Source organism: Gorilla gorilla, chromosome 2 (genome assembly GCF_029281585.2).
Source record: "Gorilla gorilla gorilla isolate KB3781 chromosome 2, NHGRI_mGorGor1-v2.1_pri, whole genome shotgun sequence".
Lineage (NCBI taxonomy): Eukaryota > Metazoa > Chordata > Mammalia > Primates > Hominidae > Gorilla > Gorilla gorilla.
In genome coordinates, this window is record NC_086017.1 from 188,147,460 (window position 1) to 188,170,658 (window position 23,199).

Genomic DNA, 23,199 nt, shown 5'->3' on the forward strand with positions numbered 1-23,199 from the left:
GGAAGAGATTCACAACAGTGTGGCAACATGTTCTTATCAATTAAATCTGAGCAGTAGATATATGAGTGTTATATTATTTTCTGTTTGAAATGTATAATTATTAAAAGTGAAAATGAACAAATACTAACTTGAATATACATGGAAATGATATTATTTAGATTTAGATTCACTTTCATCAACTCTGTAACTGTTGTTCAGTTTTAAAAAGTTTAGTTGGGTGAGGCCGGGCATGGTGGCTCACACCTGTAATCCCAGCACTTTGGGAGGCCGAGGCGGGTGGATGACCTGAGGTCAGGAGTTTGGGACCAGCCTGGCCAACATGGTGAAACTCCATCTCTACTAAAAATACCAAAACTAGCCAGGTGTGGTGGCAGGCACCTATAATCCCAGCTACTCATGGGGCTAAGGCAGGAGAATCGCTTGAACCCAGGAGGTGGAGGTTGCAGTTAGCCGAGATCGTGCCATCGCACTCCAGCCTGAGGCACAAGAGCGAGACTTCGTCTCAAAAAAAAAAATGAAAAATAAAGTTTAGTTGGGTGTATGATTAGTGTCTTCCCAGAAACACAAAGTTAAACTAAAATTTAGGAAAGACTTTTTAAGGCATATATATCATAGTTACAGAATATATCCAACATAGGCATATATTCATAAAGACAGAAAATATGGGAGTAGAGGTAAGGAAGTAATAATAAAAATTAAAGCAGAACATTTTTACTTAATTTTTATTTTTATTTTTTTGAGACAGGGTCTCACTCTGTTGCCCAGGCTGGAGTGTAGTGGTGTGATCTTGGCTCACTACAACCTCCACTTCTGGGTTCAAGCAATTCTCCTGCCTCAGCCTCCCGAGTAGCTGAGACTACAGACATGTCACCACACCTGGCTAATTTTTGTATTTTTAGGAGAGATGGGGTTTCACCATGTTGACCAGCTGGTCTCGAACTCCTGACCTCAAGAGAACTGCCCGCCTTGGCCTCCCAAAGTGCTGGGATTACAGGCATGAGCCACCATGTGCAGCCTAAAATTTTATTAGAAGGCTCATGGTGGCTCATGCCTGTAATCCCAGCCCTTTGGGAGGCTGAGGTGGGAGGATCCCTTGGGCCCAGGAGTTCAAGGCCAGCCCAGGCAACATAGAAAGATCCCATCTCTATTTAAAAAAAAACAAAAATAAATATTAAAAAATTTTATTAAAATGTAATGTAAGATTCAGGCTTAATAATCATTTGTTCAACTAGCAAAAATCTGCAACCACATTACAAAGGGTTTAGTTTTTTAGTCTATAAAGAGCTGCTAGAAATCAAAGACAATGAATAACCCAGTTGAAAATAATGGAAAAAACATGACCAAACAGTTCACAGAAAAATTAACAAGTATGCTTAAATATATAAAAAAAAGATTCCTAATGTCATTCATAAGAAAATGCAAATTTAAAACTATGCTGAAATACCATTTATCACTAATGGATTGAACTGTGAGGTAAAATATTATTTTATATTGTCAGCGGTAGTGTAAAATGGAAGAAGCACAATGCTTTTATTCATAAAGAAGCTAGGAAGAAATAAAAACTAATAAAAATTGTTACCAGCAGGAGAGGAACAAAGTTTCTCAGTGTATACCTTTATACAAGGTTTGAGGTTTTTTCTGAACTGTATGCATGTATAAAGTAATTTAAAAATCTTCAAAGTAAGTGATGAAAATTAATTTGTGAAATGAACCATGGTGGCGGACACCTACACAAAGAGAAATACACCATAACAACTTATTATGTGTGCACTACAACCAACAAAGATCCGATAACTGAGAGGGGTGAGTCCAGTGACTGCTATTAAAAAAGTATAGTACATAGAGCAAAAAAACTAAAACACTGAGAAGATTTAAAAAATTGAAAGCAACAGACTGTTTTCTCCACTTTTAAGAATCTCTGAAACACTATACATACTACCTGAAAAGGTAATGTAGTTGTAAGTTTCTTTCTCATAAATTATTGCATTCAGCCATAAAATCTGGTCCTTTGACTTTTACTGCTCATATATAGCTCCTTCGGAGACAACTATTTTGAAAAATAAAATCTGTCATTTATCTAAATAAATACATCTTAAACATTCACATCTGATATCTGCAAAACCATTGGAAAAAAACAAAATAATACAATAATAAATAATAAAACAAATGATCTAAATCCATTTCAAAATTCTGGTCTCCATAAAGATATAACTTCCATTAGTTTCTATCTTATTTTAAAACCAATAATTCAATTAATGCCACAAGAGGAATGACAACCAAATGGTGAGGCAGAGTGTATAGGCAAATGCTTCTACCTAAATTTAAGAGCACTTGACCATTTAAATAATGGAGACATACCTGCGTGTTCCAGATGTGTACACATTTGTCAAAAGAACCACTTGCCAGATACCTGCCATCAGGACTGAAAGCTACACTGTACACAGGCTCTTGGTGTTTTGTCAAGGTATGGATGCATATCCCTCGGTCTACATCCCATAACCTAACAGTAGAATCAAAGGATGCACTGAAAAAAGAAGGAAAGAAAGTTAATTTATAAGTAAGGAAATACTCCCCCAGCCTTGCTCCCACCCAACCTCCCATATTCAGCCACATCTAATAGCCAAAATTCTTTATGAGAAGCAGACCGACTGGACTGTTAGGAAGAATATTCTGTGATCTTCAAGTCAGTGACAAGAAAATAATAAATAAATGAAATTTAGAAAGAAGAGCAAGTGTTCTAGAAATTAAAAGCTAAACAAGTGAAAAAAAAACAACTTAAAGGAATCTCCCAAGTCCAGGAGTAGAAAACATAAATGTGCTCATTTACTGTATTCCTCTCTGTCTAAATAATCCCTCTTTCGCATGGTTTTGAACACCAAAGTGACCACATTTTTCCATTTATCTTTTTTTTTTCTAAAGATACTGAAGATTTTGCTATGCCTCAATTGCTTGGATTTTAATCAGTATTTGGTATCAGTCAATATTTGATTATTTCAATATAGAATATCATTATAACTTGAAACAATAATAAAACTCAGTGTTTAAAGATTCCCCTTAAGGAACCAACGTAAGTGCCCATCAGCTAACAAGTGGATAAAGAAAATGTGGTATACATACACCATGGAATACTACTTAGCCATAAAAAGGAATAAAATATTGTCTTTTGCAGTGACTTGGATAGAGCTGGAGGCCATCATTCTAAGTGAAATAACTCAGGAATGGAAAACCAAATATCATGTTCTGACTTGTAAGTGGGAGCTACGCTATGAGAACACAAAGGTATAAGAATGATATAATGAACTTTGTGGACTGGAGGTGGGGGTGGGGAGAAGGTTGAGAAGAGAGGTGAGGAATAGAAGACTACACACTGGGTACACTACACTGCTTGCAAAACCAGTGCACAGAAATCATCACTAAAGAATTTATTCTTGTAGCCAAAAACCACCTATACACCAAAAACTACTGAAATTGGAAAAAAAAAAAAAAAAAAAAGTTTCCACTTCATGAAATCTTCCCTAAACTTCTGTCATATTTATTGGAAGTTTGATTTGTAGAAGACTCATAAAAGGAAGAATGAAACAGAAGTATCACCTTGCTAACATAAGGTTGGCATTTGGATTATTAGTCCCTGGTCCTGTTGGACTCCATTTGATAGTATAAATTTCTTTATTATGTGCTTGCAAATCATGGACACAATTGTCTTGTTTCATACTCCATATCTAAACAAAAAAAAAATGTATACAATTATTTTTCCATACAATAAGTACATTTAAAATATTATCTTGACACTTAAAATATTATATGGACAGTCTAAAATATGAGTGATATAACCAGAATGATGATAGAATATTTACAAAGAAACTGAAATGCAATAGGATATATTTAATATTTACATCTGTTAAAAAAAAAAGTTAGCTTTAAGCCCTTTAAAAATATTCACTATTACGAAGTTTGAAGACTGAATTAACTATAGTTGTTCTGAGATTAGTTAACGATCCTAAAATGTTGAAGGCACAGTTTTTACACTGTCCCTTAAGCAAAAGATCTACATAATAAACTGCTCTTAGAATTTTAGAATCAGGAAAATTTTACAATGGAGAACTGAAAATAAATAACCAACTTACAAATAATGAGGACTCACACAGAACTGTAAAAAGTAACATAGGAAATAAAGCTCAAATGAAAAGTAGGAAAAAAAAAAGTAGAAAAAAGTAGTCAAAGTAGAGAATAAGCCTTTCCTGAGATGAAAATATGCCTATATGTATAGATTTCAAGTGACTATTATTTTTGAGCAAAAATTCATAGAAATCAACACGAAGAGTATTTCTGGGAAAAAAAATCACTCAATAAAGACATGGTAGGTCCTGCAGTTATCTCCTTAACACATACACATACAACATCCCAAACCCAAGGGCCAACCAAGAAAAAAATCAGCTCAACTTTACATTTCCGTGACATAACCATTAAAAGATAATGAAGCATCAGAGTGTTTTTGGTGCCCTATGTATTTACAACCCCAAGTAAAATAAGTCTAAACGACATGTTTTCAGAACTGATTTCATTAGACCTTTCTAATTCATAGAATTTGATACTGTTGGCCACTCTCAACTCTTACCTCCCTTGAAATAAGTTTCCTCTACATACTTTCTTTTTCCACTTTCTCAGTCACCTTCTCAGTTTCCTTTGGAAACCTCATCCCTCTTGATTTGGTGATTGTTAGAGTTTCTAAGACTTTTTAGGTCCCCTCTTTTCTTACTCTGTACTACCTACACAGTTTTGTCCCTGCCCCAATTTTTTTTTTTTTTTTTTTTTTTGGAAATCAAGTCTCACTCTCTTGCCCAGGCTGGAGTGCAGCACCACAATCTTGGCTCACTGCCACTCTGTCCCCCGGGTTCACGCAATTCTCCTGCCTCAGCCCCCAGAGTAGCTGGGATTATAGGCACCTGCCGCCACGCTCGGCTAAATTTGGTATATTTAGCAGAGATGGGGTTTCACCATGTTGACCAGCCTGGTCTTGAACTCCTGACCTCAAGTGAACTGCCCACGTCGGCCTCCCAAAGTGCTTTAATTATAAGCATGAGCTGTGGCAACATGGGGGCACTAGCTGCGGGGGTCTGCCTGCAGACCCTGACCCAGCAATGGATGAATAAAGTACACTAACACACAGATATCCTGTTTTGCCAGTCCAGCTGAGGGTGTCCGAGCCACTTACAGACTCCCTGGAGAGTTCTGTAAACAGTTGCAACCATGGCCCTATCCGCTAGTGAGACTCGAACTTATTCAGTAAGATTAATTCACAAAGGCTTGAGTCAACACCATTAGAGGGTAACTGACATTGTGGACTTCCCAAGTAAAAAGCACTTGAGCACCCATGGCACATCGAAGGTTAGTCTTAATATTATATGAGTAAACAAGCTAGCTAGGTAAACTACTCTGCCTTCCTTTATTACTAGTTTAATTTGTTTAACTAAAGGTAAAGGAACCAGGCCGCGTTCAGCCAGATCTATTACTGAAGTTACTTCTCAGCTTTCCAAGAAGATATGTGTCTATTTCTATAACTATCTCTAATATTTTTCCCACCAGCCTGATTGAACCCCAACAGTGAACCACCAGGCCTGGCCATGCCCAAGGATTTTAAACACCACCTACCTGCTGAGAATTCCCAGTTTTTAATCTCGAGCTTACAGTTCTCTAAGCATCAGTCCCACCTATCTCCTCCATTCGCATGACTCAACGTCACCTTCTCATTCCATCTGGCATTCCCTCTTCTCGGAAAACGGCCCATTACACATTATCCATCCATCCTAGTTTTTGCTTTAAAATCCGTTGTGACATTTAAACATTCTTAGGATGAAGAAAAGCTCTCTAACAATTTCTAGTTTTAACCTCTCTCCAGCTTCAACTCAATATGTGGCACAAGGCCCTCTGGACACTGCCCTTCTGTCATTTCCTCATATGTGTCACACACAGTTCCAGAAGAAGTTTTTTTCATGTTATAAGCATTAATACGTGTGCACATAAGGAAAAGCCAAAGATGAAAGCATTAAGAAGAGTATTCACTACTAGCAATTTTGTAAGGGAGCCCAGACTTAAGAAGAACTGTCTAAAAACATAGCAGATACTTAAAGGAGAAAACCTCACAAGCTTCGCAAAGTTAAATTTAATCTGTTCATAGTAGCAGGAAAAGCAGTTTTCCCTCATGATTTTCATATCTGTAACGGTCATCACATCTGCAGTCCTTGGTACTGCAAAGTCAAGGATAAAATTGTTTTCAGTAGAGGGTTAGCTGTTGCAGGAGAGGGCTCAAAGCTTCATTTATTTTGGAAATAAGTATTAGGTTGTTCTTTACCTCCAAATGCTTTTTTCCCCAAATGAGGAATCTGGTGTGCTTAGGTGCGAGACAGCAGTTTTGCTTTTAGTCATACAACAAGAAAAACAGAGATACATGTTGAGATGTGGATGTTGGTATGTCAACTAGGCTCGCTCAATGAGAAATTCTCTGCTATGTATCAGTTTCCCAGCAATGGTGATACATAGTCATACCACAGCAAAATCAAATGATACAACGCAAAGAATTCCAATCAAATCCATGAATGCTACAAAGATCTTGAGTACTTATTAAGTCAAATCTTTACATATGCAAATAAACTTTAATTGCAAATAAACTTTAATTGCCTCAACATATGACTTTCTAATGGTAAAGACAATTTATAGCATGACCTTTCTTACTATTGGTGATGGCTAATTTTATCTGTCTTCTTGACTGAGTCACAGGGTACAGATATTCGGTTAGACATTATTTCCGGCTGTGTCTGAGGGTGTTCCCAGTTGAGACGGGCATTTAACTTAGCTGACTGAGAAAAGCAGACTGCCACTCTCCCCAATGTGGGGGGGCATCACTCAGTCCAGTGAGGCTCTAAACAGAACAAAAACGCCAAGGAAGCAAGAATTCTCTGCCTCAGCCTGACTGTTGAGTTGGTATATTGATCTTCTGCTCCTGGACTGGGACTTACACCATTGGCACTCCTTCTCTGGCCCTGGAATGGAACCACACCTCCATCCTTCATGGGTCTCCAGCTTGTAGACAGCAGACTGTGGGACTTCTCAGCCTCTATAATCACGTGAGTCAATTTCTCACAGTAAATCTCTCATCCATCCATCCATCCATTCATCCATCCATCCATCCGTCTTCTTATTGGTTCTGTTTCTCTGGAGAGCCCTAACTAATAGGGTATCATATGTCTCATTGTATCATAAGCCATCATTTTAATATAATTTGCTACATTCAAATAGTTTTATGTATTTCAGAAAAGAAACTATAAAATTTAAAAAACAATGGTTAGCCATTTAAAATGTTGGCATTTTCATCCAAGCATAAACACTCCATGTAAGACAGACATTCTAAATGGTCTTAAAACGGCCAGAGCAACCATACTGTGTGACACCGCCAACCCATTTCTCCCTACTAAGCAAATTACCTTTAAAGTCATGTCGTCAGAACAGGAGGCCAAGAGATTGCCAGTTGGGTCCCATTTGATAGCATTTACTTCATTCTAAAAATAATAGTAAATATTCACATTTTCATTGTATAGACTGGGTAGCTATTTGAATATTAAACATACATACTTTAAAACTATTCTGAAACATTACTTGTTAATCATGACCACTTTAATGTGGAAAAAAGGTTTCTTACCGTATGTCCTTGGAATGTTTTAATAGGTCTGTCTTGTCCTAATTTACAGACATGAATGCACATATCTGTACTACAAGAAGCAAAGGTGTTGTTGCTCTGCCAATCAACATCCAATGCTGGTGCTGCAAAGGAACAAACGTTAGGTTTGCTTTTATTCCACATGCACTAAAATCCAAGAGTTTTAGCTTTGAACCATTGTTGACTAATAAAATATACTAACAGGCACTTAAACATTTTACTTTATCCTTTTTAAGATATTAAGAAAAAATTAAAATAAAAGTATCTATATACAACAATATTAACAAATTTCAATTTAGTTATTTCTAGGTGAGACAGACCCTAAGAGAAAGTACACTGGCCTAGTAACTGGGAGATGAAGGTTCCTGAGAGCTGGCTCTGTGGGTCTTGGGTTCTCTTTTATAAAACGATAAAATTAAATGTGATGATATCATGCTTTTCATTTCTAAAATCTGTGAGTGTTCAATGGACAAGAAGCCTCGGTTCTGTCACTGCATAATTAGTGGACACAAGCAAGTCACTTAACCTCTATGATATATCCTCTTTAGATAAGGGTAACATGCAAGTGTTACCCTCACACACAAGAGTGAGGATAACACACAAGTTGAGCACCCCAATCTGAAAATCCAAAATCCACAATGCTCCAAAATCTGCAACTTTTTGAATGCTAATATGATGCCACAAGTGGAAAATTCCACACATTAAATGCTTAATACAAACTTTACTTCATGCACAAAACTAGTAAAAATACTGTATAATGATACCATCTGGCTATATTATAAGGTATACATAAAACATAAATTAATTTCATGTTCAGACTTGGGTCCCATCCCCATGATATTGCCTTATGTATATGCAAATATTCCGAAATCAGAAAAAAAATAAAAATAAAAAATGCAACACAATCCTGGTCCCAAACACTTAGATAAGGGATACTAAACTTGTACTATCTTTATCCTTAGTACACATGGTGAAGACCAGGTGAGATCATGTGTGTGGAAGTACTCTGTCAATTACAAGAGTTAGACAAATGTTATGTTGAGTAAGTATCATTCCCATTATCGTCTACTCAACTAACAAATGGAATACGGCATATGATTTGCAAATAATTTTCTTCTAAGCAACTTTTGCCAAATACCTCTTAAAATCTGTTCTTGTCAAACACCTCTTAAAATCAAATGGCCCTTAAAATCAATGAATTTAAAAATCTCTGAAGCCCCAAAGCAGGCTGGCATTTAATACTTTGAGTTTAGCTCTGAAATTATTGAATATCCTTGTCTCCTGCTGCAAGGTGCAAAGGATCTCCGTAATTAGCAACACAGATTACGGTAATAATAGTGAGTAACTGGGTTAAGCGAGTAACTGGGTTAGGCAACAGAAGCATATCAAAGACACTGCATTTAAAGCAGGGGTTGACAAACTATGGCACATAAGCCAAGAATGGCTTTTATAGTGCAATGGGGGAGGAGGGGATCAAAGGAAGACATACAAATGTGGAAAAATGAGATTTAAAGTTCAGTGTCCATAAATAAGAGTTTTATTGAAACCCAGACAAATGCATTAAGTTGCATATTACCTATGGCTGCTTTTTCACTACAAGGGCAGAGCTGATTAGTGGCAACTGAGATCTTATGGCCTACAATGTCTAAAATACTTTCAAGTCCTTTAGCGAAAGTTTGTCAACCCTAATTTAAAGAAAAAACTTAGAGGGGAAAAACAGGAGAGTTAAAGTTGAGCTGTGTGGCCAGGTGTGACTCAGCGCTTTGGTAGCAAAGGCAGGAGAACTGCTTGAGCCCAGGTGTTTGAGACCAGCCTGGGCAAGACAGTGGGACCTCATTTCTAAAAAATAAAAAATAAAAAATTAGCCAGGTGTAGTGGTCCATGCCTATAGTCCCAGCTACTTGGAAGGCTGAGGCAGGAGGACTGCTTGAGCTGGGGAGGCCGAGGCTGCAGTGAGCCATGATTGCACCACTGCACTCCAGTCTGGGCAAGAGAGTAAGACTACTATGTCTCAAAAAACAAAAACAAAAAGTTTAGCTATGTATACTAATTAGTAGAAATACAAAGCATTTAATAAAGGAGATTAGAGACGTCTGTGGAAAGGGAAAACAAAGCCACAAACTCCCTCATTGTGTATATCCAAGCATAATAGTAACTGGCTATGTTAAAAATGAAACAAACAGGTGCTTAAGCAGTTAAACTTATCAGCCAAGAGATATGTCATGCGTAAGAACTTGTAACTATAGATAGGAGAAGTAAAAAGAATGGGAAAAGAAGATTTAAAGCATTTAGGACTCAGAAAGGAAATTTTAATCAGAACTATACTGAGATATTTTTTTAAAAGATAAAGGACAACAGGAAAGAGTGAAATTGATTTCATTGCATGGCTAAAGACAAATCAGGTAAGCCCCAAATCTAAAAGTACTAAGTACTAAAGAACAAAGAAGCTAATTGTAGTAATATGACCAGACATTAAAATAATTAGTTTTGGGTATATTTCTACAATGAAAAACTAGGTATCAGGACACCACTTGGACAGAGTAAGCTCATAAACGAAATAGATTGGAAAGAAAATATTTAATGGGAACTTACTATGGAGGGTACATGAAATTTCAAATAACTATATTTAAAATATTTAATCCTCCCTCAATCAACCTTTTAACAAAGTGCCATATAAAATTATTAACATAAATTCACTTTTTATACAAAATTTCAAATTATGAGAATTCCCAACAAAGTAAACATAGTCAAAAATCACACTTCAGAGTTGTCAAGCTGAGTAAGTTGCAGGCTGTATTTTTACTCTAGTCATGAAGCAGCACTGCTTTAGCTGGTGTTTGGTCTTCCTGCCCATAAGCCTTTTTGCCTGTGCTGTGTCCAATTCCCAGCTGAGTGCTTCACTGCTAAGGGCTGCCAGGGACAAACTTCACAGAACTGCCTTGCTCTGCTGCTCCATATCCAAGCTGGTGTTGTGTATGTTTTTGGGAAGGAGGGAGGGAGGAGAGATCTAAAGACCTAGCACCCTTGGTTCAACGTAAGAAAAACTTTGAGGTGCAAGCTCCCCTCTGCACCAGGCTGAGACTGGGCCTTTCTTCACCAGAATCACTTCCTTCCTTGGCTTCTTCCCTCTCCCCCATCCTGCTTCCCGTATTTCTTCACTTATTTCTCCTAAGAGGTTTTCCACAATAAGTCTCTTCACTCAAATGTTTGGCACAGGGCCTGCCTTTTGGAGAAACCCAACCTAAATCAACTAGTAAACAAAAATATGTGCCAACTTTATCCGCATGATGTGTGAACTCTGCCTCTATTTGTGTGTATCACCATTTCTGACAGCAATGTGGATGACTGTCCTGTTCATTTGGCAGTCAACTCTCATTCGTTCCTTACTGCACTCTGCCCTGCTAGGATGTGCAACCCAGGAGGGCTATTGTAAGTTATGTCCCGGGTTCCTGTGCCTAGTGGTTTCCAGATGGGTTCATACAATGTAAGACACTGTCAGGAGTTCAAAGTGAGGAGTCCAAAGCTAGGAGTAGTAAGAAGACAAGCACGATTGCCATCATTTCAGGCTGGGTGTCAAGCATTGCCAGGCAGCCTATCCTCTACAACCCAGTCCCCACTGGACAATCAGGTCCTGCCTTCTCCTCTAGAGTCTTAGACTTCCTTCAATTAGTCTCTGGGTTACCTCTTATTCCTTAGTTTTTCACTCTTCCCAACACCTCTGCAAATATTTCTTTGTATTAAATTCCCTTTCTTGGAGTGTCTAGTTTACATGTCGTTTTCTTCCATGGAACCTAATTCAGCAACTACTGTGCACTTTCATTTTGACTGTGCACTTTCATTTTGACATTAAGTATTATTACTTAAAATACAATTCTAAAAATTTTAATTTTTTTGGTTAGTAATCTTTGTTGTTAACAAGTGCAAAAAAATGGGGAAGGGAGGCCTGAAAAATCCAATTAGAAGACAGTTAAAGATACACTAAAGTGTTATTCACAAGGCCAAATATATGTCAGGATGTTCCAGAGGTGTTAATTTTATACAGGGCAGCCTGCAAAATGTTAGAGAGGAGGCTAAAATAAACAAAAAGTAGCATTAAAACAAATACGCTATTAGGTTCATAAAAAGAAAAACAAAACCAAACTACATAACCAAATCAAGATTGTTGGGATGTAGGAAATGTTGCAACGTAGGTTGTGTGATTAACGCTTTTGTGATATGCCTGCCTCATAAAATACAGTGCTTATAGATTGATGTAATCAAAGAACACATACCTCATTTTATATTTACTCTTAAAATGAGTCTTGATAGTACAAGTTCTTTAGAAAGAAATGTCTAACATTTAAAAAAAATTTTATGTACCTGACAAGTGAGAGAAGTGTGTTCACTAATACCCATCTCATTTTACACATAAGAGGCTATGAAAACTTAATTTTCCCAGTTACACAATTTCTTAAAATCTTGGAGCTAAAGTTAACATTTTCGTCTGCTCCACCCCTCTTCTGATTTACTTTCATTAACCCATGTAGCCTCCACAATTTTAAAAGAGAAGGAATGAACCTATGAGCGAAGGATGCATTTATTACTGGCTTTATTTGAAAAAAAAAAGCCTTTATTGACATATAATTCACACACCAATTCACCTGTTTAAAGTATACAATTCAATGGATTTTAGTATTTATTAATTTATAAAATCTGTAGTCAAATATAAAACTTTCTAACTTAATTTTGATTTCTTCTTTGGCCCATGAGTTATTTAGAAGTGTGGGTTCCTGAGTATTTGGGCTCTTCCAGAGAGCTTTCTAATACTGATTTCTAATTTAATTCCATTGTTGCTATAAATGTCATTTAGGTCAAGTTATCAGATAATCTTCAAATCGTTTATAACCTTACTTCTTTCTTCCCATCTTCTCATTCCATCAATTATTGAGAGAATACTACTAAAGTCTTCAACAATTGGAAGCACAATAATTTCTATTTCCTTTGAAGTTCCATCAGTTTTTGCTTCATATGTTTTGAAACAGTGTTATTAAATGCATTATCATTTTAAATGTTTTGTTGAATTGACTGTTTATCTTGTATTAATAACCTCCTTCTTCCCTGTAAATCTTCTGAGCTTTGAAATCTAGTTTGTCTAATATTAATGTAGCCATTTCAGCTGTCTCTTGCTGAAATGCATACTTATACACTTGAAATGTACACTTGAAATGTATAAATGTACACTTGATTACTGATAGCATGGTATTTATTTTTACATCATTTTCAGCCTATTGATATTTTTGTATTTGAAGTATATTTTACATAGGCATTATATAGTTGAGTCTTGCTTGTTGATTCAGTCTCACAATCTCTGCCTTTTAATATTTAGGCCATTTACACTTATTTTGCTTTGTCATATGGTTACATTTAAATTTACTGTACTTCTGTTTATCTCTTCTGTTCTTTCCCCTTTTTGTATTTCTACCTTCATTCGGATTAATTGGATATTTTTTATGATTACATTTTCTTCTCCTTTGGTGGGTTCTTACCTGTAATTATTTTTAGTAGTGGTTTTAGGATTTATAGTGCACACCTTTAACTTGTCACCATCTACCTTGAGGTGATAATTTCAAATGGGCTAAATAATCTTATTTTCTGCCCCTCTTCCCTCCCCTACCTTTTTACCTAAGATTCTGACTATGTAGGTATTAGTCTGCCCAAAGTTTTATCACAGCTCACTGATGCTCTGTCACCACACCCTCTTTTCCAGTCTATGTTCTCTGCGTTTTTGGATAGATTCTATGCTGCCTCCAAGGACATAAATCATTTCTTCCCGCAGCATCGAATCTGTGGTTTATCCTAACCAGTGCACTTTTCATCTCACATGTTGTTTTTGTCTCTAGAAGTTTAATAACATATCTTCTGTGTCTCTACTTAGCTTTTTGAACATATGATATGGTTAATCTTTGAACAATGTGAGGGTTAGGAGCACCAACCCCCTGTGCAGTTGGAAATCTGCACATAGCTTTTGACTCCCCAAAATCTTACCAACTAATAGCCAGCTGTTGATTAGAAGCCTTACTGATAACAGTTGAGTAAGATATATTTTGTATATTGCAGGAATTAAAAATTATGCAGAATGAAGACAGACCAAAAAAGAGTATATACTGTATGATCCCAATCATACAATGTAATCTAATCTCTGGGGATGGGAGAGAGATATCACTAAGGGGCAAGAAGAAACGTCTGAAGGTAACAGATGTATTCATTATCCTGAGTGCGGTAATAGTTTCAATGGTGTATACATATGTCAAAATATATCAAATTGTTCAAGTAAAATACATACAGTTCCTTTTATGTCAACTGTACCTCAATAAAATTGTCTTAAAAACAGAAGTATGGTAAGAAAGAATACGATGGGTAAACTGAAGCTTATTTAGTCGTAAAAATACTTTGATACTATGTACCTCATCAGGTTGTAGTCAGGACTAAAGGGGACAGAAACAGCACCATCTCCAACAAAGAGTTGGTACTAATCATACGGTACCTAGCAATAGTACCATTAACATACTTACTTCAACTTTACATTACTCCTAGGATGTACGAGAAATTATTATGATTAACAGCCAAGAAGCCTGAGAGAATTCTGAAAACTAGAAGCAAAGGTGAAAAGGAAGCACAACAGGTGAACAAAAATGTATGTGTAAATGCTTATTAAGTGGTGAGCTTTAATCAAGTTGAATTGTTTAACGATGTTTGCAAACTTATTCAGATACTACAGAAAAATCATTTTGCACCTTATTTTGGCTTGTTTAGGCACACTAAACAGAGAATGAAAAAAAAAGCAAAATGCCTGAAGTTGCAAATTTCCATTTTAAAGTTGATGCTGTGCCACTGGCTCGCTGTTTGTAAAAGGATGTCATCAAAGATTTGAGAATAACCAGGGTTATTTTAGTCAGTCTCCAAACTGAAATTTTTTCTAGCACAACAAAATCAAAGGGACAGCTAAATCAGGTAGTACTAAAACCACTGGGTATCTTGTTCCAGTTTAACATCATTTAGTTACTGCAGTCGGGAAACTCACTGAAAAGCGGCGCAAAGGTTCTAGGCTTAAACGGAGCGCGGGCACAAAAATATGGCTGGCTCTACTCAAGCTGAATGTCTGGGTGTGTGACTGTATATCATGCAGGACGGAGCACTATTTTCGAGGTCTGATTAACAGATAAAAGTACCACATTGAGTATTTCTTAAAAGAGAAATCCATCTAAGCCACCAACATTCCAACAACATTGGGAAAGTCTATTTTTTACTTCCTGTAGACAAATACTCAGGTACCTGGATCCAAAATGAGAAAACGACAACAATACCTAAACTTATAGGAGTCTATACAGTATTTTCATGTATATCATTTAGCCTTATCCCCATAACAAACAGGTATTATTATTATTATTATCCCTCATTTACAGACAGTGAAAAGGAGGCTCAGAAAGGTTAAGTGACTTGCTCAGTCTTAATAATGCTTCTTAAGTGGAGTGGAACTGACATTCAAACCTAGATTTTCTGATTCAAAAATCTATGTCCTTTCCATTAAATAATGCCACCTCTAATTGCACCAGGCTGCAAATGCTTTCTTTATGGTACATTTCACAGAAAACGTTTGATGATCCTCTGACAATTAAGAGTCTGGATGTCATGGAACATCAACTCTCCAAAGGACTAGTAACAAGACTGATACTTGATATTTCAACATTTAAAATAAATTATATGCTGTTAAAAGTTTAATTAGAAAAACAGAAGCAAGCTCCAGCTTTCATGTAAATTGTAAGAAATTTACCTGAATGAAAAGGAAACTGTTGCTTGGCTTCACCAGTATGTGCATCCCAAATAATTGTAGTCTGAGATTAAAAGGAAAAGAAAAATAAACTCATGGAAAGAAGTTTAACATACATGTGTAAATTATATGCCTAACTGTCTTACAGCAATATGAAATGTCAGAGTGGATTTAATTTTAAACACTTTATCCCAAATAGTACCACAAGGCTATATACTTTAGGAGAAAATGACTATTAAGCAGTTTGATTTTTCCCTGATGATTTTGCATTGGTCAACTTACTTCAAAGAGCAATTACTGGTAGTCTACAAAGCGCCAGGCATTATACTAGATTTTGCTTAAAAAACTCCATTGTAATAGTACATTTAATGTAAGACTCGTATAGATGTTTAGTAAGAGAGAAGTTCTTGGTTAACAACGTAATCAGTTCTCAATATTGAAAGATTCTGAAAGCTCCCATTTACCCAAAAAGGCAGCTTGAATTTTGGCAGTACTTAAAGCAAGAACCTAAAGTATTGTCTAGTGGCGGTGACTATTAACAGGACTCAGTCTCTCTCCTTCCCAGCCTACTTCACTTTTCTTCCCCTTTTGCCACTTTTTTTATTGCTCTCTGAATTTTATAAAGAGTGAACCAGTTTCTCTCCACTTCCCTGTTTGACACCACACTCAATTATTAGCATGTCCTTTCCTGGATTAAGATAATCTTAAACCTTTATTTAGGAGGAAGAAGGTCCTATTTCCAACTCATCTATATTCACCAGCCGACTTAGACAAAGAAGGCTAGACAGATCCTGCATTTCATATTAGCTTCAATTAAGTACCAAGAGTTCGGCTAACGGACCGGCTCTAGAATTTCCCATGGATTCACTCCAGAGCCATATTCACTGGTGAGACTAACTAGAAATTGTAGAAGGGAAGCAAAAAGTGCAGGACGTATAACATTGTTTATGGTTCAAATTCCAGGTAAAATTAAAAGTGTTCACATAGATAAAAGGATAAGGACATTTTGGTAAGTAGATTCAGAAATGAGCTGATAGACCTAAGGAGTATTTCTAGCATAAATTCCTATGTGAATTTCCCAAATAGGAATGTTTATATAATTGGCAGCTAAGACAAAATACTGCTTTCAATTAAGCTCTGTAATACATTTGCCTTTACAGAACTTAATGAGCTTTTACCTTGTCTACTCCAGCACTTAGGATGAAATTTCCTTTCTTATTCCATTTTAATGCGAATATAGGGCCTTTATGCTGCCCTAAGGTGCTAGCAAGGTTACCTAAAATTCAAAAGAAAAACATTAACATTATTTTAAATTTTCTATCTTTAGATCAACAACAAAGTAAAAAGGAAAATGCTTCATTTACCATCTTTAGTCCATATTCTGGCAAACCCATCATAGGAACCAGTTGCTAGAAGTGTACCTTCACTCTGCCAGAGAAAAACATTTCTTTAATTATATAATCTAGATACAGTATTTAATTGTTGTTAAAGTATTTCATGTTTAAATCCCAGGTACAGAAGAGAATGAAGACATTCTCTGCTTCAAAACTTGTCAGTTTTGCCTACTTGTGAGTGTCACTAAAGGCCTATGAAACCCTTCCACTGTTGTGACACTAATGTTGTATGGGGGCCTTATATCCAAAGCAACAACTGACAGTGATTGCTCTGGACCAGGATCTACTTCACCCCACCTCATGCATGCCAAAAGTATTCTCACAGACTCACACAACTAAGAATGAAGGTAGAGTGGTGGACTGGGAAGAACATCAAATTCATAGTCTTACAATGATTTATTAGAAGTAAAAAAGAAAAACTTTAAAATATGATTAGAAGGTTTTATATGGCCATTCCTCTAAATCCTTTACTGTCTAAAACGAAGTGTGTATGATCCAAACAATATCATTGTTTCAAATGATCAGATTCTTAAATACTTGAATGTTCCTTTCTATTATTAATCCCTTCCCACTATGAAATATTTGCCAATAAAAAGATCAACAAGGAAAAGAGCCAGAAAAGAGCGCAGGCTGACTTTATAGTTAATGAAGTAAGTACAACTGCCTACTTTACCAGGAGGAAAAGTCCATATAAATTTCTCTCAACTTATATTCCCTTGCTGTGCACCTTGCCTCGATGAATTGTGTAATAAAAGGACAGATCTACTCTACACAAACACAGAAGTTACAGATTATAGTAAACAGACTATTGCTAGAATCAGTAAACATTACTGGAGAATGAAATCCTGCATTACTTGACATATTATTGATGGTTTCTGGTAAGAGCATTCAAAACAAGATCACCTATTTCACATCTCTCAAGCCATTTAACAGTATGTCTAAGTGACAAACAAAAACAAATGCTGGTTCTGGGAACTGCAGACTCAATTCTGCTAGGATGTGGCCATCCCTTAGGGCTCTATCTCAAGAAGAAGGGGAGCCATGTTGAAGTCAACAGTAAAAGCTTATTTCCACATCCTACACAATGTCAAGTTTCCTCTAAACTATCAGTCCCTAAATGTTTTAGTTCATGAACTGCTCAACTAGGAAAATACTGTAAAGATGAGAAATCTCACAGGCTCTCTTGCTTTAGCCATGGAAAAGAATCATTAATCGAGGATAATGTTTTCCAAGTTCACTGTGAATGACACATTTTTAAAAAGCCCACACTTTTCAAAACTATAAAATGCAGTTTAGAACTACCAAGCTCAACAAACCAATATTCATTAACCATCCTTTTCAGTGTAAACTATAAATTTCATTAAATTAACATGGCCAGTGGACCAGGTAGCATTAGAAAGCTATAAGATATCTGAACTAAAATATAATAAGGGCCCATATTAAGAAAACAATTCTGTCTTGATCTTACAAGTAAATAATACTACAATGTGCTAAACCCCTTTGGAATTTTTAGAATTGTCATATGGAGGGGAAGAGTAAATATGCTGCTGGCAATTTTGGAAGAAAATGCTAAAAATACCTAGCTATGATTTCTGAAAAAACATTTCACAGAAACTGAGAACTTTAGTGGGGATAATCATTTTAAAGATAGATCTCATTCCCTGGGAAATGAATTGGAAGATCCTTTAGAAAGTCCACAAGGGGTTGTTAAACAGAAGAGAAAAGAGCATTCATTTGCTGAGCAAAGAACAACTATCCTGATATTCTTTGCAATGCTGAAATAATCTAAGAGTTTTGGGGGAGGGGCGGGGGGGGTAGCGGAGCGAGTTAAGAGATGTATTTAAAACTATAATGGTGAGAATTTATCAGCAACGAAGTCAAAGTTTTTTGTAAGTCACAGTAGTCAAGTTGTCCTGAAAGATGTTGAATCATACACAGAATCAGAGAATTATAAGATTCCTACAGTGGGAATAAAATTCAGACGTTGTCTAGACTAATGATCCCCAAAAGGAAATTGGTAATAAAGTTCTACCAGTTCACAGAATACAGAGAAAAACAAGAACATGTTTTTTGCTACACAGAATTCTTTTATCCCCTAACTAAGGACTCAGTTGTTATAGATTTAGTATGTTGTTTGTTATTATGGTAAGAATTTTCGCCTATTATCTCAAATATTTAGGTACCATTTTCACACTTCTACTTGACATTTAAGGAAAATGAAGTACAGAGTAAAAAGTAACAATTTAACCGAGGATATGCTGTGGGATACACTGAAGAGCTGGATGTTGAACCTTGGTCTGACTAAGGCAAGTCTGTGTCCCACAGTGGGGGAGAGGGCTGGCAGGGGATGACTCCCGGTTTGTTGTTACTAGTTAATAAAACCCCAAATTCTGAACAAATAGACAAACCCTGCCGTGAGTCTGAGGCTCTGAGGGTTAGGTATACTAGTAATTATATCCATCATGGATATAGTGATACTCACATTCCAATCTAGAGATGTGACATCCTTGTTGCTTGGAACATCTTGCCCTCCTTCTCGTATACAATGTCTAAGTACTAACTGTGTAGAGCCACTGGTGCTGTTCTCACTAAGATTCCATATTCTTGCTGTTGAGTCTCCAGACCTATAAAAGTATGCAATATATTTTAGATCCTCATGACATTCTCACGTATCAGAACAAGGCAACATATTTACATCTGAATATTAATAAGGCAAATAAAAACGACTATCACGAATTTTCATTTCCAGTATTTTTCCCATTCTACACGTTGGGACCCCCAAGCATTCTCGAAATAGTAAGTTTAATTAAAAATTCTACAATTACTTCATGAAGGAATAAAAAATTTACAGAGACAAAATGGCCACAACTAAGCAACAACAGAAAACCTGAATAATGCATATGTTTATAAAATGTTCAATAAGATATTTTTAAAAGTCATTTTAGTATCACTTTGAGAAACATACCCTGATGCTAGGAGATCACTAACAGGGTTCCAGGCACAGATAAAAACTTCAGATTCATGGCCCCGCAACACAACAGCTTTATTAGGAGGGATTTCAACATCCCCATCCACTTCCATCATATCAGTATGATTATCTGCATCGTAAAACACAAGTAAGCATTTCCAGTTAGGCAGTATTACAACATGGTGGATGGGTGATTTCTTAACTAGCAAATACCTTCCTTTATCGCACACAGTGTAACATTTTTCAATTATATGAAGTTAAGCTGAACATGACTACACAGTCTTAGTCACACAGAAAATAAATTCTTATCTTTAATTAAGTATTGACCACATACTTTTTTTTTAGAGGGGTGGGGGTGGGAGTGGAATGGGAGACTTTAAATGATTAGACCTAAACATGGATAAAACGATAAAATGGTTTGAATTAAATATAATGTCTATCAGTACTATTCTGAGTTTCTGCCAGTAGGGGTTGCTGATATCATTCATATAACATGAGTTGCCTTTTATCTCAATGTCAGAGCTCTGTGGTTATTTGTTGATAACTAGTATTACAAATTTTATTTAGAAATCAAATGTAGATGTAAAAATTCATTTAACAATGGGAAAAGGGTTTCTAAATATTTTAAAAAGAAAATAAAAGTAAATCTAGCTTTTTGGAGCTTTAGGAATAAAAATCTGAATTGAACTGTGTGATACAAGTTAGGGAAACAAGTTGGTGCAAGTTAACAGATGAAATTATTTCAGCATAGAAGATGGGGCATTCTGTTAAAGCAAAATATTTCTTCTGAGAAAAAATTTTTAAAAATTCTTGTCTCCTGGGACTTTCCTGGGGGGTGGACGGTGGGAGAAAGAGGAGGATCAGAAAAAATAACTATTAGGCACTAGGCTTAGTACCTGGGTGATGAAATAGTCTATACAACAAACCCCTGTGATATGAGTTCATCTATATAACAAACCTGCACATGTACCCCGAATTAAAAGTTTAAAAAAATAAATAAATAAACCATGTAATTAAAAAAAAATTCTTGTCTGAGCTCACTTGCTATAGTATGTGCTCCATTCTCCTCCCCATTTGCTGTGTTTTCTCCATTTTTTGCAGATCCTTGTTGGCTGGCTGCAGCTGCGGCAGCTGCAGCAGCTGCTGCCTGTTGCTGTGCAAGCTTATCTCTATAAGCTTGTTGTCTTGTTTGTACTACATCAGGCATTACGGCATCTATCAGGGACAGAGACTCTATTGGTCGACCATCAAACAAGGTACCATCCTGGATTTGGAAAATTTTGAGAGAAGAAAAATCAAAGGCAATATTTAAAGTTATTTGTATTTATACAAAATCAGAAATGAAATGAAAATCTTCATTCCTAAAAAAACATTTTTAGGAACTTTCTGAATTCATGTAAGAAGTCCGGAGGGAATAAAGAAACTACAAGCAGCAACTGGAAATGACTGCTTACATTTTCCTTTTCATTTAGTTCATACTATTATTACAGTATAGAGCTGTACAGATAGAGCTGAAATGAAAGGGATAATAAGATGTAGGCCGAGCTGATAAAAAGGTTATTAATTAGATTCTAAAATTCTGTTAGTCAAAGCAACAAACAATATGGAATATAGTTCATATAATGATCAGAGGCCTGGTGCCCCATTATAGTAAATACATCTTTTAAAAAACTAAAAACTTTGAGCTAAAAAGTTTCTTGTGATTTGATTCAAATATTAAAGCAGAAACAGACTTCATGGGGCTATAGTGCTCTTGAATATTAGGGAGTTATTGAAATTTCCAAAGCTCTACTTATTGATATTAGGAAGTTCCTTATAAAGAGTTCTCCAAGTAAGCACAAGAAGAGACACAAACAAAGAACAAGTCGGAAATACAAACAGTACAAATTAGCTGGGAACATGCATATGTGAAGTCTGGTTCACTTAAACTGGTAAACACGTACCAGTGACAATCTACAGTGTTATTGCAGGGTACTGTGAGCTGCAACAACACAGCCTGCCTTTCTAAACTGTCCATTGTAATGTAATATTTCAGGAACAGGAGAAAGCATTTTAACTTATAAATAATTTTTAAAAGATACTAAACCCAACACAGATACACTGTGGAATAAGCGCCATGTCAAATTTACACACGTTTTAAGAAAAAATTTAGTTTTGTGTTAGTGGATGGTCACTCAAAGAGCTGAGGAAACAAACAAATCCATTTTAGTATATTATGTAATTTCTAATTCTAGTAATAATCATTGATACAGAAATCATAGATACTTCAGTTTAAAAAATACTCGCAAAAGGGGAACATGTTAATCTCTGAAATAGAAGTAATGGGAAAAGCTCCTCACTATACATAAAAATTTTAAACTAGGCTGGGCGTGGTGGCTCATGCCTGTAATTCCAGCACTTTGGGAGGCCGAGGTGGGCAGATTACCTGAGGTCAGGAGTCAAGACCAGCCTGGCCAACATGGGGAAACCCTGTCTCTACAAAAATTCAAAAATTAGCTGGGCATGGTGGTGGGTGCCTATAATCCCAGCTGCTAAGGAGGCTGAGGCAGGAGAATCGCTTGAACCCAGGAGGCGGAGGTTGCAGTGAGCCGAGATCGTGCCACCGCACTCCAGCTTGGGCAACAGAGTGAGATTCCATCACACACACAAAACAAAACAAAACAAAACAAAAAACAAAAACAACATTTTAAACTAGACCAGGGGTTTACAACCTTTTTCTGTAAAAGAGTAGACAGTAAATATTAATTTAGGCTCTGCAGGCCATAAGGTCTCTGTCTCAACTACTGTTCTGCCATAAGTAGCCATGGACAATATGTAAATGCGTGTGGCTGTGTTCCAATCAAACTTTATTTAGAAAAACAGGGAGCAGCATTTGGCTAATGGGCCACAGTATGCTGACGCCTAAGCCAAACAAACTACTCACATGTAGTCCTTAGATAGGCAGTACCATCCAGAGTTGGCTTCAATTATAAACTGGTTTAAATTAGGGTATATTCAAATAATGTGAGAATTTACAATTTTCAGGCCAATAATTATGATCTTAGCATTCCACAGCACAATGCTGTTGTGTTAATAAAAATTATTTATTAGTGTTTACTTACACAAACAGATTAAGGCAAACAAACTACAGATAATGGTCCTTACAACTAGGCGCCAACACCTTGCCGGTGCAACCTGACTACCACATTAGGGATGAACTGTCTGCATTTTTGTTAACCCTGTGAAGCTAAAGTCAGAATACTGAATAAGCAAGCAAGACAGCTGACTTCACAGCATATTTAAGATGAAAAAAATCAGTATTTGAAATAAGTCTTCCTTA

General features: G+C 36.3%; 1 protein-coding gene across 8 annotated transcripts in view; it reads right to left on the reverse strand.

Moving 5' to 3' along the window:
* TBL1XR1 (TBL1X/Y related 1) overlaps window positions 1–23,199 on the reverse strand; it is a 173,460-nt gene that overhangs the window by 9,873 nt on the left and 140,388 nt on the right. For all 8 annotated transcript variants that reach the window (XM_019024155.4, XM_063704393.1, XM_055381798.2 and 5 more), the window contains 10 exons: window positions 20,922–21,144; window positions 19,878–20,010; window positions 19,395–19,536; window positions 16,883–16,946; window positions 16,697–16,794; window positions 15,522–15,582; window positions 7,694–7,815; window positions 7,479–7,553; window positions 3,592–3,719; window positions 2,359–2,524 (listed from right to left, as the gene is read on the reverse strand). In XM_019024155.4, coding sequence (XP_018879700.1) covers window positions 2,359–2,524; window positions 3,592–3,719; window positions 7,479–7,553; window positions 7,694–7,815; window positions 15,522–15,582; window positions 16,697–16,794; window positions 16,883–16,946; window positions 19,395–19,536; window positions 19,878–20,010; window positions 20,922–21,087 — 1,155 coding nt within the window. In that variant the 5' untranslated portion in view covers window positions 21,088–21,144. The remainder of the gene's footprint in view (window positions 1–2,358; window positions 2,525–3,591; window positions 3,720–7,478; window positions 7,554–7,693; window positions 7,816–15,521; window positions 15,583–16,696; window positions 16,795–16,882; window positions 16,947–19,394; window positions 19,537–19,877; window positions 20,011–20,921; window positions 21,145–23,199) is intronic.